The following is an 18,967-nucleotide window of genomic DNA, read 5'->3' as shown; positions in this document are numbered from 1 at the left end:
TGAATTGTGAATGGCTTTGTATGTTGTGGTTAGTGTTTTGAATTTAATTCGCTGGGTGTGAATGTGTCTGTATTGCAAAGATGCACTGCAAAGTTTTTTTGTTTTTTTTTCCCACCTATTTTGTCCTGACATACATTTTAGGTTTATGCTGCTGTGGGGTTTAATATGTACCGGTCTGCTTTACATCTTCAGTTTTTAATGGGATTATTTTCTGGCAGGGCAAAGAACATTGACAGTGTGCTATGTGCAGCTCAAGCTCCCAGTCACCTTTCAGGAATGGATTAGCTTCAGTGGCTGGCCGGTTTTTAATTGACTATTATTGGTTGCTTCAGTTTGAACGTTATGGTTTGCTTAGTTTGAAAAATGCCAGGCAGCAAGCAAAGATAGTCCATGACCTATCGAACGCCATCTCCTCCGTAGCTCATCCACCTGTCTTACTAGAAACCTTTGGTGCAGTTGATGTAGCTCTAATGTATCACCACTTCTTATATATACTGTTGTATGTGCTTGAGCTGAAAGCGCGTACAAAAAGCAAGCATTAGCACTTCCAAGGTTGTAGCTGGGAGAAAGGGCCCAGACTTGGGTAGTTTCAACTTTTTAAATCGTTCCCACATATAGTTGAGCGTGTCCGAAAAAACTCAGAAAGATCTTTATCAAACATTGCATCCTTGTGTCCTGCAAGCACAGCAGCACATTAAGACAGAAGGTTGTTCGTCCAAAAGGCCCACAGCCAAACCCAAGCAGATTAACTTGGTATATGCAGTGCAGTGTTGTGAGGAAAATTTAATGACCCAACATAAGAGGGGAAATTCTACAGGACAAGACTCAACAGTCTTACATAGTAGGTGAGGTTGAAAAAAGACACAAGTCTATCAAGTCCAACCTATGTGTGTGGTTATAGGTCAGTATTACATTGTATATCCCTGTATGTTGCGGTCGTTCAGGTGCTTATCTAATAGTTTCTTGAAACTATCGATGCACGCTGCTGAGACCACCGCCTGTGGAAGGGAATTCCACATCCTTGCTGCTCTTACAGCAAAGAGCCCTCTACGCAGTCTAAGCTTAAACCTCTTTTCTTCTAATTTTAGTGATTGACCACGTGTCTTGTTAAACTCCCTTCCACAAAAAAGTTTTATCCCTATTGTTGGGTCACCAGTACGGAATTTGTAAATTTAAACCATATCCCCTCTCAAGCATCTCTTCTCCAGAGAGAATAAGTCCAGTGCTCCCAACCTTTCCTCATAACTAATATCCTCCAGTCCCTTTATTAGCTCTTTGTACTCGCTCCATTTCCAGTACATCCTTCCTGAGGACTGGTGCCCAGAACTGGACAGCATATTCCAGGTGCGGCCAGACCAGAGTCTTGTAGAACGGGAGAATTGTCGTTTTTATCTCTGGAGTTGATCCCCTTTTTAATGCATGTCTATATTCTATTTGCTTTGTTAGCAGCAGCTTGACATTGCATGCCATTGCTGAGCCTATCATCTACTAGGATACCCTGGTCCTTTTCCATCCTAGATTCCTCCAGAGGTTCTCCCCACCCAGTGTATAGATTGCATTCATATATTTGCCACCCAAATGCATTATGTTACGTTTTTCTACATTGAACCTCATTTGCCATGTAGTAATTTGTTTAGATCTTTTTGCAAGGTTGCCACATCCTGCGGAGAAGTTATTGCCCTGCTTAGCTTAGTATCATCTGCAAATACAGAGATGGAACTGTTTACCCATCCTCCAGGTTGTTTATGAACAAATTAAATAGGATTGGTCCCAGCACAATACCCTGGGGGACCCCACGACCCATCCCTGACCATTCCGAGTACTCCCTATTTATCACCACCCTCTGAACTCGCAATTGCAGCCAGTTTTCAATCCATATACTCGCCCTATGGTCCATGCCAACGGACCTTATTTTGTACAGTAAACGTTTATGGGGAACTGTGTCAAATGCTTTTGCAAAATCCAGATACACCAAGTCTACAGGCCTTCCTTTATCTAGCTGTCTTCCTACAAAAAGCCCAGTCATTGAAGGACAGTGAGGTGCACATTTTAAACAAGGAGAACAACTGGTTCACAAGATGAGTGAAAGTGGCCATCTAGGTTAAACTGGAGCCCCCTAAGGGTGGAGTTCCCTTATCCGCTCTCTTCCATATATCAAACATCGCATCCTTGTGTCCTACAAGCCCAGCACTACACTAAGACAGAAGCTTGTACATCCAAAAGACCCAACACCCAGACAAAAGCAAATTAACTTGGTATGTTTAGTGCAGTGTAGCAAGGAACCCAGATCTGTACATTGGAGAGATTAAGCAACCTTTTAAAAAATAATAAAAATGATGCAATATAGGAGGGCAAATTCCAAAGGTCAAGACTCATTAGTCTCCCTACACCTCAGGAAAAAGGCTAGGTTTTTAAGGGCAGTGAGGTGCACATTTTAAACAGGGAGTACAGCTGGTTTGCAAGAGGTGTAAAAGCAGCGGTCTACATCAAACTGGAAGCCCGTGACTAAGGGTGGAAGTCCTTGACCCCAGCTGTCTTCCACATATCCAACATCGCATTCCCTGTGTCCTACAAGCCCAGCAATACACTAATGCCGCATACACACGATCGGAATTCCGGCCAGAAAAAGACCGATGAGAGCTTTTCATCGGAAAATGCGACCGTGTGTATGCTCCATCGGAATTTAGCTGTCTGAATTTCCACCAGCAAAAAATTGATAGCATGTTCTCAATTTTCCTGACGGAAAAAAAGACAGAAGCTATTGGCTACTGGCTATTGAACTTCCTTTTTCTAGTCATGTCATAAGTGTTGTAAGTCACCGCGTTATAAACGATTGGAATTTGATGTGACCGTGTGTAGGCAAGACACCTTGAGCCAAATTCCGTCAGGAAAACCATCAGAGCTTTTTCCGGCGAGAATTTTGATCGTGTGTACGCAGTATAAGACTGAAGGTGTACGTCCAAAAGACCCAACTGCCAAACGCAAGCAAATTAACTTGGTAAGTGCAGTGCAGTGTATCAAGGGACCCAGACCTGTACATTGGAGAGATTAAACAACCTTTCAAGAAAAAAAAAAACAAATTACCAAACATAGGAGGGGAACTACTAAAGGTCAAGACTCAGCAGTCTTCTGACACCAAAGTCAAAAATTCAGGCTTTCAAGGACAGCGAGGTGCACATTTTAAGCAGAAAGGACAATTGAGGCATTAAAGCGGCCATCTACATCGAACTGGAACCCCCTGACTAAAGGTGGAGGTCTTTGACCCCCATCTATCGTTCACATATAATGCTCTATAATCTCTACCCTTGCAATTTGACAACAAACAATTCACAGGTTTAACCACATGACTAGAAAGGTTTAACACCTTCACAGACTTTGATACCAAGACTAGGATTATGTAATTAAGAACAGGGGGTTCCACAATTTTCACACCTCCCATCCCGTTCTTGGACAATCAACATCTGCCTTAACATTCAGTGGTGAATAGATTAAGATGCTGTGTGTGAGTATAAATGCTGCGTTATCTTCCTGACACTTATTGGAACTGAGGAAGTGGCTTGGAGAAGCTGTGAAAGGTCTTCAACCTTACAGACCAAGTCCAGTTGATAAGACTAGCCACTACTAGCTTTAAAGTGGACGATATACACAAACCTCCATATTGCACAATGATGCTTCCTCTACGCTGCAAAGGACATGAAGAGTTTTTTTTTTTCTGATAACTGGAGGACAGTCCATGTCATGCTACCCACAGTGACAAAAGCAATTTGTCATTCACCTGCCGTAGCAAGAGTCAAGCTCTGACAAGCTAAAAGAATTCTACTGAAGCTGTTTTTTTCCCTCTGGAAATGGGATCCATTCTCCAGTGGTCATCCAATTATTTTCAATTTTATGCCGTATATTTCAAAAGCTTTTTTTTTTTTTGGTGCTACTTTCCATGAAAGGTGTTCTACACAGGATGGAGTGTAAAAATCACATCAGTTAATTAGAATATATTTCCTGACACAGATGAGATTTCCTGACCCCACCTCCCCATCACTTTCTGATAAATTAATTGCATAATAAAGATTTTCGAAAAAAAAATAAAAAATTCTGTTCAGATGGCGTATTTGAAGACTAGTTTTATGCTCAGCTTGCCACTTGTTTATAGCATTTTACTGACTATAAGGACTCTTTCACATGTGCGGCTGCTATTGCGGTGGATAGCTTTTCAGATTGACTTTTCATAGGCTAATATATTGCCTTTTCATCATGTGCTTTAACCCTCAAAATGGTGGCTCACTGCCTTGCATTCCCTATCTATTGCAGACAGTTGCAGGACCACGGCCCTAAATGAGTTTTTTTGCCATTGGCTCTATATCAGATTTTCCTGACTGTGTACTTGGGTTTCTTTCCACGCTGTATTAGTAGGTTTTTAATACCTGGTGATCCTGCCAGTTTCTTGTACTTTCAGGGCAACGCTGTACCAACTGACGTCCTGTCTTTTGCTCACTCTCTCTGAGCATGCTCCAGGCTTCTCTGGGAAGGAAGCCATGCAATTTCTCCTTCCTTCTCAGCTAATCACCTCACACAATGCTTTTCATTGGCTTATGAGGGGAACTCAAGCAGCATGATTGGCAGGGGCTCCTCACTGCCAGAGAGGAGGTGAACTAAGCAACAATCAATCAATAGACTTTCTTTATTATTTAACAAGAGCACCACTCAGCTCTGTGCCGTTCCAAAGGTTGAAGAAAGTGGAAAGATAGCGCTGGACCCGTAAGGGTTTTCTTACTGGTATTGTTAATGTAAGGTGTTGATGTTGGTGTAAATGATTGATTTCTGGACAGGTGGCTTCTACACCCCAGAGGATCTCCACAGTCTCCCTTGGCTTGTAATGTAATATAACGAGAACTGAAATTAAAGCGTCACGCCACTGCTAAGAGGTTCAGATACAACTTTATTCCATTAAAAGTCAGGGGTACAATCCAAAGTTGCCAAAGCATTTCAGGGGCCTAAGTGTCCACTTCATCAGGACTTGACTGGCAACAATGTGAACAAACCAGAAGTGAACTGGACCTACAATTGTAGCCAGTTTAGCGTTTGGGTTTGTTATTATGGCTAATTCCAGATGAAACCAAGCAGCCACACTTTCTTCCTTTGGTATTGGAAATTACCTACTTTATGACTGTATGGCATTTGAAATAAGCAGTTCAGCTAAATGAATTGTCTCCTGACCCTGTGACATCTTCCCCGAACGCCACACTGCCCCGTTATTGTGCAGCGCCGTAGTTGTTCCTGCGTAACGTGGTGGAGACCAATCATACATGACTCCCCTTCATCCATCCTGTATGCTAAGTGACTTCTTCAGTAATCTGCCCGTGTCTGACACTGAAATTACTTGGCTCACAAAGCAGGATTAGTGTAAGTGGAGCTATAATAAAGCTGGAGATTTCCTTAATTGGCATCGTAAAGTAGGTTTTTTCACTGAACTGTTTTCTGTGCCATGATGATAGATGTACACTATGACCGTGGGGGCCACATTTCCTCAGTGTCTGCTGTAGAAACTCTTCACTTGGTTCTTGTGGTGGTACCTGTGACTGTTGACTACGGGGATGTTCAATAAAAAATTTCAAAGTGGCCTTAAAACAGAATTTAGGGTTAATCTAAAAATGTGCGAGAATCTTTTTTTGTTTTGTTTTTTGTAGCAGAAGAGACATACTATGTGTCTTCTGTAGTAAATGATTGGTGAAATGAATGGTGCAATGTGGTGTGGTAAGCAGTGAACACAGAGTCCCGGTTTGCAAAGAACAATGTATTGAAACAGAGGGTTAACTGCACAAACATGCCCGGCAGGGAGGTTCACTTGTCCAGTGCTACTTAAAACCATGCAGCAGAGAGACCACTGTCTGAGGACAAGGGATACTGACAGTGTCTGCCACAAGGAGCAAATTGCGGCCTGACCGGTCCGTTCCAAAAGAGAAGCATCCTGAGAAAGTAGATATGGTCTCTCCCTACTTCACCTGAACCTCTTACTAGAGCTGGCCCTGTCCCTGACAGACGGGGGTCCTTACCCTGTACACTCACATAAAGCGTGCCAAACCCCGGGTTCAGTCCAAGATAGCCACCAGGATCACATGGGGCATGTGTATCCAACCAGACCACTGCCCCCAGGTGACTGAGGAAGTCATAGAGGAACCCAGCTTCTCTCAACTTTCTCCCCCATCTGCATCGCCACTGTGGATCAATGCCACCTGCAGTGGAGAATACGGACTGTACCTGACTACATTCCGTGCTGGAATAAGGGGTCACTTCTCTTTGACCATCAATGTGAAGGTATTGACATTGAACAATATAAGGCAGCCATTCTCAAACAGGGTTCTGTTCTTCAGAGGCTACTAAGGGTTCATTCAGCTGTGACTGTAGTTCCAGAGTTGGTCACTCTATAGAGCATGAAATGTTGGACTGGTGGAGCCTGTTTTTGACTCTCAGGAAAACACCAACACCAGTGATCTTTTCAGGTATCTGTAATGAGGGAAGTCATCCCACTGACCACCAGTGTAAGAGGTAAGTTCTCTTTGACCATCAATGTAAAGAGTCACTTTTCTATCTATCAACAATACAAAGCAGCCTTTCTCAACCAGGGTTCTGTGGAGACCTAGGCTACCTTCAGAGGTATACGAAGGGTTCCTTGAGCTGTGGCTGTAGTTCCAGAGTGGATGTCACTCTGCAGAGCAAGCATTGCCTTATCAGTGGAGCCTGTTCTTGACCTTCAGGCAACCAATGGCACCAGTAATTATTTCAGGTATCTGTAATGGGAGGAATAATGAGGAGTCATCCCACTGAACACCAGTGTAAGGGGCCAATTCTCTTTAACCATCAATGTAAAGGGTCACTCTTCCACTTATCTACAATATAAGTCAGACTTTGTTAACCAGGGTTAGTGGAACCTTAGGTTCCTTCAGAGGTTAGTAGAGGTTCCTTGAGCTGCGTCTGTAGTTCCAGTGGAGCCTTTTCTTGACTTTAAGGTAACCACTGACACCAGTGATCTTTTCAAGTATGTGTAACGAGGGGGCAGTCATCCGACTGACCACCAGTGTAAGTAGTCAATTCTTTTTGACCATCAATGTAAAGGGTCACTTTTCTACATATCAGCAATATAAGGCAGCCTTTCTCAACCAGGGTTCTGTGGAGCCCTAAGGTTCCTTCAGAGGTTACAGATTCCTTGAGCTGTGGTTGCATCCAGTGGAGCCTGTTCTTGACTCTCCAGTAACCACTTACACCAATGATTTTTTTTTTTTAGCTTTCTGTAAGGGGGCATTCTTTTCACTGACCCTATCTATCTATCATGAAAGGGGACTCTGGTTCCTGCCAGTGACCACCAACGTAAGAGGGCATCCCTCACGCCAATCACACAAATGCACTGTGATTTGTAGCTATAACTTGGTCAAGAGTGGCTCGAGGCTCTGAGCTCCAAAACTCCCAACATCCAAAAACCATTGGTTTGTAATTGTGCCTGTTCACACCTGAGTGTAGTGTCACTTGATCCTTGAAATTTGTAGCGCAAAGTACATGAGCTTCTTTTCAACAAAAAAAAACATTTTTTAGCCACAATAACATTGAGGCATCATCATTAAGGGGAGAAATTGGGGTGGTGGGTTAAAAAACTTGGCTCATATGGGATTTTTTTTACACCCCCTCTTCCTCCTACACACACACACACAATGGCAGGCGTACATAAGCCCTAAGTTCGAGTTTTCCCTCTTTGTTTTGAGGTCCACTTGGTGTGTTCATGACATTCACATAGATGAATCTGTGCACACAGTGGCTTCTGAAGGGGTTATCAGTGGAGCCGATGTATAGCCGAAGAATGACATAACTAATTAATTTATTCGCGGGGATCAACCGAGAAAATCGGGCAGGATTGGTTTTAAAGGTCAGCAAATTATGTTCTGCTGAGTAACTTGCATTTCAATTAATTCTTTACATACCAGCAACTTAACATGTTCCCTCGTATACACACAGTGGGATTTGTGTGTCAGCGGGGTTGCTAACCCCAATATCGGTTTCTTACTGACAGCTGCACAACGAATAAAGTTTTATCTGACTTTTTTTTTTTTTCTTAATTTCACGATCTGCACCAATTTTCTTTATATATAAGGCTCTCCCGGTGATAATCCCCTTATCTAGTAAATTGTTGATGTCATTGCTGAGTACTGTGTTTATATTCACTCGAGGACTGATCATAGGTAGGTTCCCCATAGATGTTTGAAATTGCAGCTGTGGATGCCCCTGGTTGATACATGTCTGAACGAGAGAAAATCGATCGATTTGCTAATCCACAAAGTTAAGCTCCCCTGCCTGCTATTGTATTGAGGTAGCCCCAGTATCAACAGTTGCCTGAATAACCCCAACATTGATTGAATCTGATGGGATACAATCACTGTTTGGCCAATAGTGTTCCACCCAGCTCCTTCTATTTTTTTTTTCCATAAACATTTTTATTAACGATAATGAACGACATTACAGATGTAATAATACAAAGGAAAAGGGTTCCAAAGAGTGCCAACAAAAGGTAAACATCAACATAGCTAACAAGCTACTCCATGCCTAAGGTATAGTCAACTCTCTCGGCAAGACTAGACATATCGATCACGTTAGGACCAGACTAGACATATCGATCACGTTAGGACCAGACTAGACATATCGATCACGTTAGGACCAGACTAGACATATCGATCACGTTAGGACCAGACTAGACATATCGATCACGTTAGGACCAGACTAGACATATCGATCACGTTAGGACCAGACTAGACATATCGATCACGTTAGGACCAGACTAGACATATCGATCACGTTAGGACCAGACTAGACATATCGATCACGTTAGGACCAGACTAGACATATCGATCACATTAGGACCAGACTAGACATATCGATCACGTTGGGACCAGACTAGACATATCGATCACGTTGGGACCAGACTAGACATATCGATCACGTTAGGACCAGACTAGACATATCGATCACGTTAGGACCAGACTAGACATATCGATCACGTTAGGACCAGACTAGACATATCGATCACGTTAGGACCAGACTAGACATATCGATCACGTTAGGACCAGACTAGACATATCGATCACATTAAGACATTCTTAAATTGTGAAGTTTGTGTAGGGTAACGTTCGTGCCGGTCGACCTGTCTAGATCTCACGAAAGTTGGGGCCTCTAGTCTGATTCACAACCCGTTTTCTGCATGTCTGTTTTCCTGAGAAGAGCGGACCGGGGGGCCAACTATTAAGTTGGCCCCTCACTCAGCGGCTTCTATTTTTTAATTAACTTTTGTCAGATAACCCTTAATGACCAACTGCTGAGATTAAACGATAAACCGCAGAGATTGCAGTCAGGTCAGGCACACATAGGAGGGGGAATTGAGAGCTTCTAATATTTGAAACTAAATTTTTTTGCATAAAGATACCTTGGAAAATTTGCAGGAAAACACATGCTGATTCTTTCCTCTCCATTTGTCACATAGATTCTTTTTTCTTCTTGTGTATGGGATAATTTCCTCTTCTCACATACAGTGCCTTGAAAAAGTATTCATACCCATTGAAACTTTCCACATTTTGTCATGTCGCATCCAAAAACGTGAATGTATTTATATTGGGATTTTATGTGATAGACCAACACAAAGTGGCACATAATTGTGAAGTGGAAGGAAAATTATAAATGGTTTTCCAAATTTTTACAAGTAAATATGTGAAAAGTGTGGTGTGCATTTGTATTCAGCCCCCCTTACTCTGATACCCCTAACTAAAATCTAGTAGAACCAATTGCCTTCAGAAGTCACCTAATTAGTAAAGGGAGTCCACCTGTGTGTCATTTAATCTCAGTATAAATACAGCTGTTGTGTGAAGCCCTCAGAGGTTTGTTAGAGAACCTTAGTGAACAAACAGCATCATGGCGGCCAAGGAACACATCAGACAGGTCGGGGATAAAGGTTGTGGAGAAGTATAAAGCAGGGTTAGGTAATTAAAAAAAAAAAAAAATATCCCAAGCTTTGAACATCTCACGGAGCTCTGTTCAATCCATCATCTGAAAATGGAAAGAGTATGGCACAACGGCAAACCTACCAAGACATGGCCGTCCACCTAAACTGACAAGCCAGACAGAATGATGAGAGTGAAAATTCAATCCATAAATAAACAAAGCTATGTGGCAAAAAAGAATTTGCTTTCCGCCAACACAGCCAAAAAACACAAAAATATGTGTAAATGTAAAAAGATATACATTTGGTCCATTTGCGAAATAATATAAAAGGAAGTCTCTTAATATAAAAAAATTCATATTACCAGTGAAGTGATTATTTTAAAGTGATGCGACTTTATCTTGACTTCCGTGCACCAAACAAGGTGACTCCTCGTGCTCCCCCTTAGGTATATGCACTCACCAGAAGCCCTCACCCCTGCAGGGGTAAAGAGCACGTAGTATATGCGATCTCTAATCCTGGTGTCCCTGGAACTGATACGTTCATTGTGCTCTGGAACTAGGTGCAGTATCCACATAAAAATCTAAAAACGGGCATCCATAGTGTAAATCCAAAACACCATTTATTTGACACAAAAGTTAAACAGCTTTCCAAAAGCTTAGAAGGTAAAGGAGCGAAGTATTGCCCCAGAAAATAGAAGTATGGACAAGTTTCTAGGTCTGTGTGGCATGTGCTCCACAGACCAAAACCAGAAAATCGGAAGCCGTCGGAAATTACGTTGAGGTGTACCAGAAGCCCCGCCTCAGCGTTTCGTCACAAGACGTCACCTGAGGCAATCTTAGCAGAAAACCTGTTCGGGTCTGCAAAAGACTTGAGACTGGGGTGGAGGTTCACCTTCCAGCAGGACAGCGACCCTAAACATACAGCCAGAGCTACAATGGAATGGTTTAGATCAAAGCATATTCATGTGTTAGAATGGCCCAGTCACAGTCCAGACCTAAATCCAATTGAGAATATGTGGCAAGACTTGAAAATTGCTGTCCACAGACGCTCTCCATCCAATCTGACAGAGCTTGAGCTATTTTGCAAAGAAGAATGGGCAAAAATGTCACTTTATAGATGTAGAAAGCTGGTAGAGACATCCCCAAAAAGACTTGCAGCTGTAATTGCAGTGAAAGGGGGTTCTACAAAATATTGACTCCGGGGGGCGCCATACAAATGTACCCCACACTGTTCACTGATTTATTTGTAAATGATTTTGAAAACCATTTATAATTTTCCTTCCACTTCACAATTATGTTCCACTTTGTGTTGGTCTATCACATAAAATCCCAATAAAATACATTTAAGTTTTTGGTTGTAACATGACAAAATGTGGAAAACTTCAAGAGGTATGAATACCATACTTCTTCATGGCACTTTATGAAATGGTTTCTTCTTCTCGCATGTTAGATTCTTCCCTCTTCTATAGATTCTTTCCTCTTCTGTAGATTCTTTCCTCTTCTATAGATTCTTCCCTCTTCTGTAGATTCTTTCCTCTTCTGTAGATTCTTTCCTCTTCTGTAGCTTCTTTCCTCTTCTATAGCTTCTTTCCTCTTCTATAGCTTATTTCCTCTTCTATAGATTCTTTCCTCTTCTCACATATGAGAGCTGCGTGTTGGGCCAAGTGGTGAGCATTATCCTTTGGCCACATCTCTAGGGGGTCCCCAGTGTTGGAGAGATCAGGGGGATGAGTTATTTTCTCATGAAGACACTTACCTCTCTATCACCTACCTAAACCTCAAACAGGAGCAAACATTTAAACCGGACTTCCAGCCTTCCCTTCAATCTTGCACAGTTGTACCGGCTCCTCTCCTGTACTGAAATGCCTTCCTCTGATTTCACTGCACACTGTGAGCGCCTCACAATGTGCATTGGGCGCTAAAACAAGAGCCTAGCTTACTTTCTAGCTAGAGGACATGCAGCATCCCCTAGCTCTTTCCTTTCAAACCTCACTGTCCTTTTTTATTCATTGGACTTAATTTCTCTTAATCATGGAGACTCAGCATCACATGCTTGCCTAAGAACACCCACTATTCCATACTGTCATCCACCCATCAATTTTGATATTTGCATAACCACTCCTAAGAGCCAGCCCACTGCTTGTGCCAGCGAATTCTAGAGGACTACTGAGGCAGGGTGCTATATATACTGCACCCTGCTGGCACCCGCCACCAGCCATCATCTGCCTACATTGCATAGAGAAGCACAGAGACCCAGTGATGCCACTGGGCCTAAAATAAGGTACATAATGAAAATGAAAAGTTTTTCATGAAAAAAATGATCCTAGCATGATTTTTTTTTTTTTTTTGGGGGGGGGGGGGGGGGGGCATATACCTATCAGTAGACACAGAGCACCCTAAACACAGAATGGATTTTAGTTTTTGCTAAAATGATGAGTCTTCTGTTCTGTAGCTATTTACGATCCTCTACAAATAGTGCCTAGCTGAGTGTTTTCCTGCATCAGATATTTTTGATTGGTTAGCTGTATTTGCATCCAGCGGCGAGTCGGCCTTCTTTAATGGAGCTTTTATCCGGTTTACATTATTGGAGGATAAGACTTTCTTTTTATCCTTCTCCCAAACGCCCTTGAATGCAATTTCATCCCGCCTGTAGCATCATATGCCGTGAATCTGAATGGTTATGGTTCCAGAGCGCTTGGCCTCCGTGTGATACGCTGTGATGATCCCCCCCCCCCCCCCCCCCCCCCCCATACACATACATTCCATCTGCCAGTGAAAGGAAGCCATGTGGTCGGGGTTTTTATTTGCGGTTACAGATGACTGCATGTTCAGACCATCTCTGAGTTTACTGTGGACACCAAGTCAGCCCCAATGTTTATGGCCAAATTAAAGTGAATCGAAACCCAAGAGTGAAAACGTAATATATTGCATATTACCGGTCCTTAGATGTGGCCGCTGCTTGGGTTTCTTTTATTTTCTACTTTTTTTATTTGATGATTCTGCCAGTATATTTTATGTCCTAGGGCATAGGTCTCCAAACTTTTCAGTACGAGGGCCACACCATCAATTTTACAAATATTTGTAGACTGAAAAAACATCAGTTTTATAAATTAATGAATCCCCCCTATCAGATTCACTCCTTACATCAGGGTCCCCCATCAGATTCAATCCTTACATCAGGGTCCCCCATTAGATTCAATCCTTACATCAGGGTCCCCCATCAGATTCACTCCTTACATCAGGGTCCCCCATCAGATTCACTCCTTACATCAGGGTCCCCCATCAGATTCAATCCTTACATCAGGGTCCCCCATCAGATTCACTCCTTACATCAGGGTCCCCCATCAGATTCACTCCTTACATCAGGGTCCCCCATCAGATTCACTCCTTATAACAGGGTCCCCCATCAGATTCACTCCTTACATCAGGGTCCCCCATCAGATTCAATCCTTACATCAGGGTCCCCCATCAGATTCAATCCTTACATCAGGGTCCCCCATCAGATTCACTCCTTACATCAGGGTCCCCCATCAGATTCAATCCTTACATCAGGGTCCCCCATCAGATTCAATCCTTACATCAGGGTCCCCCATCAGATTCACTCCTTACATCAGGGTCCCCCATCAGATTCACTCCTTACATCAGGGTCCCCCATCAGATTCACTCCTTACATCAGGGTCCCCCATCAGATTCACTCCTTACATCAGGGTCCCCCATCAGATTCAATCCTTACATCAGGGTCCCCCATCAGATTCAATCCTTACATCAGGGTCCCCCATCAGATTCAATCCTTACATCAGGGTCCCCCATCAGATTCAATCCTTACATCAGGGTCCCCCATCAGATTCAATCCTTACATCAGGGTCCCCCATCAGATTCAATCCTTACATCAGGGTCCCCCATCAGATTCAATCCTTACATCAGGGTCCACCATCAGATTCAATTCTTACATCAGGGTCCACCATCAGATTCAATTCTTACATCAGGGTCCACCATCAGATTCAATCCTTACAATCAGGGTCCACCATCAGATTCAATCCTTACATCAGGGTCCCCCATCAGATTCAATCCTTACATCAGGGTCCCCCATCAGATTCAATCCTTACATCAGGGTCCCCCATCAGATTCAATTCTTACATCAGGGTCCCCCATCAGATTCAATCCTTACATCAGGGTCCCCCATCAGATTCAATCCTTACATCAGGGTCCCCCATCAGATTCAATCCTTACATCAGGGTCCACCATTCAGAATCAATCCTTACATCAGGGTCCACCATCAGATTCAATCCTTACATCAGGGTCCACCATTCAGAATCAATCCTTACATCAGGGTCCACCATTCAGATTCAGTCCTTACATCAGGGTCCCCATAAGATTCAGTCCTTACATCAGGGTCCCCCATCTAATTCAATCCTTACATCAGGGTCCACCATCTAATTCAATCCTTACATCAGGGTCCCCCATCAGATTCAATCCTTACATCAGGGTCCCCCATCAGATTCACTCCTTACATCAGAGTAACCATCAATGTCCCTCTTACATCAGGATCCTTATCAACATCCCCCCTACATCAGAGTAATCGGGGTCTCCATCAGAGTCACACTTTACATCAAGGTCCCCATCAGAGTCCCATTTATATCAGGGTTCCCATCAACGTCTTCTCTTGCATCAGGGTCCCCTTCAGAGTTGTACCTTACATTGGGAGTACGCATCAGAGATTCCCCTTACAAGAGTAATCAGGGTCTCCATCACAGTCGCACCTTACATCAAGGTTTCTGTCAGAGTCCCCCTTACATTGGGTGTCCCCAACAAGACCCCCCTTATATCAGGGTTCTCATCAAAATACCCCCCTTGCATTGGGGTCCCCATTAAAATCCCAGCTTTAATTGGACCCCCTATTAATGTCCCCCTTACATCAGAGTGATGAGGGTCTCCAGAGTCGCGCCTTACAGTCATGGTCCCCATCAGAGCCCCTCTTACATCAGAATTACCATCAATGCCGTCCTTACATCAGGTTCCTCAACAACATCCCCCGTACATTAAAGTAATCGGGGTCTCCATCAGTCGCACCTTACATCAAGGTCCCTATCGGAGGACCCCTTATATCAGGATTCCCATCAACGCCCCCCCTTGCATCAGGGTCCCCATCAGTTGTACCTTATATTGGAGACCCCATCGGAGTCTCCCCTTACAATCACAGTAATCTCCTTACATCAGAGCAATCGGGGTCTCCTCAGTGTCCCACCTTGCATCAAGGTCCACATCGGTGTCCCACCTTGCATCAAGGTCCCTATCAGAGTCCCCTTTACATCAGATGTCTCCATCAGAGTCCCAGCTTACACTGGAATCCCCCCCCCCCCCCATCTTCATTACATTCAGGGGTGAATTGTTCTGCAGTTCACAAAGGTTGACCGAGCAGATAACACTCTTTGTAAATTCAGTGCAGCAGAGGAAGAGTGCACAGAAAGTTAGGAGTCAGTGGGCTGGCTCTTCTGGCTCTTGGGAGGTGTTATGCAAATATCAATCACCTTGATGGGTAACTATTTGACATAAAAATATTAATGAATATTTTAATCATATTGTAAATGTAATCACCTCTTGGTGTGTCCATCTGCTGCAAGGAAATTTGTTTATATAAGGAAGAGGTGAATGGCCGCACACCACAACGAGATGAAATACTGTATGAATATTCTTTATGGTCACCATGCCAGATGGAGGTCACAGGAGCATTTGTTGACGCGTTTCACACGAGCAGTTCGTGCTTGTTCACAACACTTTTTCAATTTTCATTTGTTTAATGGAGCGAGGTTTTCATGGGACGGACATGTCCAAGATATGTCTTGCTCCAGCAGATGTAGGTCAGATCACCTTTCTAGCTACGTCCACCATTGATCTGTAGACAAAAAGTCACCATCACTCCAATTAAATGTGTATCGCATATTTTATCGTGAAGACAACATCATGGAAGTCCAGGAATACCATATAGGAACCCTTCCTCAAAGCAATGTGGTGATGTCACAGTAAAAACGATTAAACCCATTTGGTTGGAGTGCTGGTGATGTCACGTCTTGTCTCCTCATCTGGCTTTGGCACGGCACCACTTTTGCATTCAAGCACCCATTATTGGTGGAGTGCTGTTAGTGGTGCAGTTCCTAACTCAGGTCCCACCATAGGTCAGTCTTCTGGTCCAATAGGTGGATGTTTGTTCCACTGCTGGTGAATACGTTCTTCTTTTATCTCAAAGGCAACAGTTGTATCCATTTCCTTGGTTGGATGGTGCCACTGATCAAAGCCTACAGGTGACCCCAGTGGTGGGGGGGCTGTAGCTGCATTTAGGGTTCATTCTCTAAATTCCCCTCCAGTTACATAGTTGATGAGGTTGAAAAAAGACACTAGTCCAACCTGTATGTGTGCTTAAGTTAGTGGTACATTGTATACCCCTGTATGTTGTAGTCGTTAAGGTGCCCATCTAATAGTTTGTTGAAATGATCAATGCTCCCCGCTGAACCTTGGACCTTGATGTAAGGTGGACTCTAATGAGGACCTTCATGTAAGGTGGGACTCTGATTGCTCTGATATAAGATTACTCTGCTTGTGGAAAAGAATTCCACATCCTTACCGCTCTTACAGTAAAGAACCCGCTACGTAGTTTAAGGTTAAACCTCTTCTCTTCTAATTTTAGTGAATGGCCGCGTGTCTTTTTAAATTCCTTTGCACAGAAACGTTTTTTTCCCCATTATTCTTTCATCCTGTTGATGCCAATTCCTGAAGTTCTCTAAATGACTTGATCTTTAAATTTTTATGTTGCAGATGGCTTAGTAGACTGCATGGATCCAGACTGCTGCTTGCAACAGATCTGTCACACCAACGCCCTGTGCCTGGGCTCCCCGGACCCTTTGGACATCATCCAAGAGACGCAAGCACCCGTGTCCCAGCAGAACCTGCAGTCCTTCTATCACCGAATCAAGTTCTTAGTTGGCCGAGACAGCACCCACTTCATTCCCGGGGAGAATCCTTTTGAAGGAGGGTGAGTGTTATGCTTGGCTGCCTATAATAATTGTGTGTGTTTTCGGAGCCAATTTTGCAAGAGAATCTTAAATCAGATGTTGCCCCCTGGTGGCTGGGTTTATGCAGTTCTCAGCTTACCTCCTGCTCATCTGGGCATGGCAAGTCTTGTACATGGCACAGTGAGAATCTTAAGTCCGATGGTGCCCACTGGTGATTGGGTTATGCAGTTCTTAACTTGACCCCTTCCTCTCTGGGCATGGCAAGTCTTAAACATGGCACAGTGAGAATCTTAAGTCCGATGGTGCCCACTGGTGACTGGGTTATGCAGGTCTTAACTTGACCCCTCCTCCTGTGAGCATGACAAGTCTTGTACTTGACACAGTGAGAATCTTTAGTCAGGTGATGCCCCCTGGTGGCTGGTTTATGCAGTTCTCAGCTTGCCTCCTGCTCATCTGGGCATGGCAAGTCTTGTACAATGCGCCAGTGAGAATTTTGAGCCAGATGGTGCCCACTGGTAACTGGGTTATGCAGTTCTTAAGGTGACCCCTCCTCCTGTGGGCATGGCAAATCTTGTACATGGCAGTCAGAATCTTGAGTCAGATGGTGCCCTCTGGTGGCCAGGTTCTACAGTTTGCTTCTGTGGACACAATAATTCTGGTACATGGCATAGTAAGAATCTTTAGTCAGGTGGTGCCCCCTGGTGGCTGGGTTTATGCAGTTCTCAGCTTGCCTCCTGCTCATCTGGGCATGGCAAGTCTTATACATGGCACAGTGAGAATCTTGTGCCGGATGGTGCCCCTTGGTAACTGGGTTATGTAGTTCTTAACATGACCCCTCCTCCCGTGGGCATGGGAAGTCTTGTACATGGCACAGTGAGAATCTTGAGTCAGATGGTGCCCTCTAGTGGCCAGGTTCTACAGCTTGCTTCTGTGGACCCAATAATTCTGGTACATGGCATAGTAAGAATCTTTAGTCAGGTGGTGCCCCCTGGTGGCTGCTTTTGTGCACTTCTCCGCCTGCCTGCCACTTCTTTGAACATCGCCAGTCTCATACATGGTACAGTGTGAATCTTGAGTCAGATGTTCCCCTCTGGTGGTGATGTTTATGCAGTTCTTTGCTTGTCTGTGGACATGGCAAGTCTTGTAAATGAGCCTTTTAATATCCTCTGGCCAGACAAGTGTCCTGCGGGCACATAGGCTGACAAGGAACATGCTGGGAGGAGGAGAGTGTTGAGAAATCAGTTTGTTTTCTTTGCTGTCAAGTCACATGCCAGGGACAGGGAAGTGACCAGGCTGTGTGGCTTAATTCACATGCTTTTTATTTATACGTTCTGCACGTGCAGATGCAGGCCAGGCTGTCCGGGAAAAAATGGCAGTTAGAGGGAGGGGTGGGGGAAATCACATGACACTGCAGGGGTGTTAACAGCAATAAGCTTGTTAGCCAAAAGGATTAAGGCTCCAAAAGGCAATTTGAATCGTGGGTGGAATCGGCGCAATCCAGCCTGCGAGTCCGAATTGCGATAAAACGCGGGGGCTGCGTTTTGCTATCCTATTATTTCTTATTGGCACCTTAAACGCGTGAAGCTCGTAGCTTAAAAAAAGAAGCTGGGTTGCAGTTTCGATTTATCGCACGGCAAAAAATCACACCGCGGTTGGGGGAAGGGGTTGCCCTTAAGAAGGAACGGCATCGCAAACACGTCCCGTGTTTTGCTGTGATTTGGAATCGCGGTCCGGAATAGCGGTGATTCAAATCGCCAAGGTGTGAACGGAGTCTAAAAAGTCCCATTTTTAAAATGACATGTCCACAAGGGTGACACACCGCTCCCAGTGTTTTTTTTTACAACAGAACAAGCCGTGTTGTCACCCTTTTTGAAGGAAGTGGAAAAATATCTTCTCTACTGGCAGGATCAATAAATAGGTTTTTTGTTTTCTTGTTCTGCATTAGGAACCTTTTTTTTTTTTATCTTGCTTTTGCATGCTGAGCGAATTGC

At 43.9% G+C, this 18,967-nt stretch overlaps 1 protein-coding gene across 12 annotated transcripts in view; it reads left to right on the top strand.

Moving 5' to 3' along the window:
* TENM4 (teneurin transmembrane protein 4) overlaps nt 1-18,967 on the top strand; it is a 2,098,843-nt gene that overhangs the window by 1,944,619 nt on the left and 135,257 nt on the right. For all 12 annotated transcript variants that reach the window (XM_077451390.1, XM_077451387.1, XM_077451388.1 and 9 more), the window contains one exon: nt 16,780-16,996. In XM_077451390.1, the coding sequence (XP_077307516.1) occupies nt 16,780-16,996 (217 nt within the window). The remainder of the gene's footprint in view (nt 1-16,779; nt 16,997-18,967) is intronic.

Source organism: Lithobates pipiens, unplaced genomic scaffold (genome assembly GCF_037356315.1).
Source record: "Lithobates pipiens isolate NorthernLeopardFrog02 unplaced genomic scaffold, aLitPip1_a1.2 Scaffold_23, whole genome shotgun sequence".
NCBI lineage: Eukaryota > Metazoa > Chordata > Amphibia > Anura > Ranidae > Lithobates > Lithobates pipiens.
Note: the sequence above shows the minus strand (reverse complement) of the source record. Positions and strands in the feature narration are given on the sequence as shown.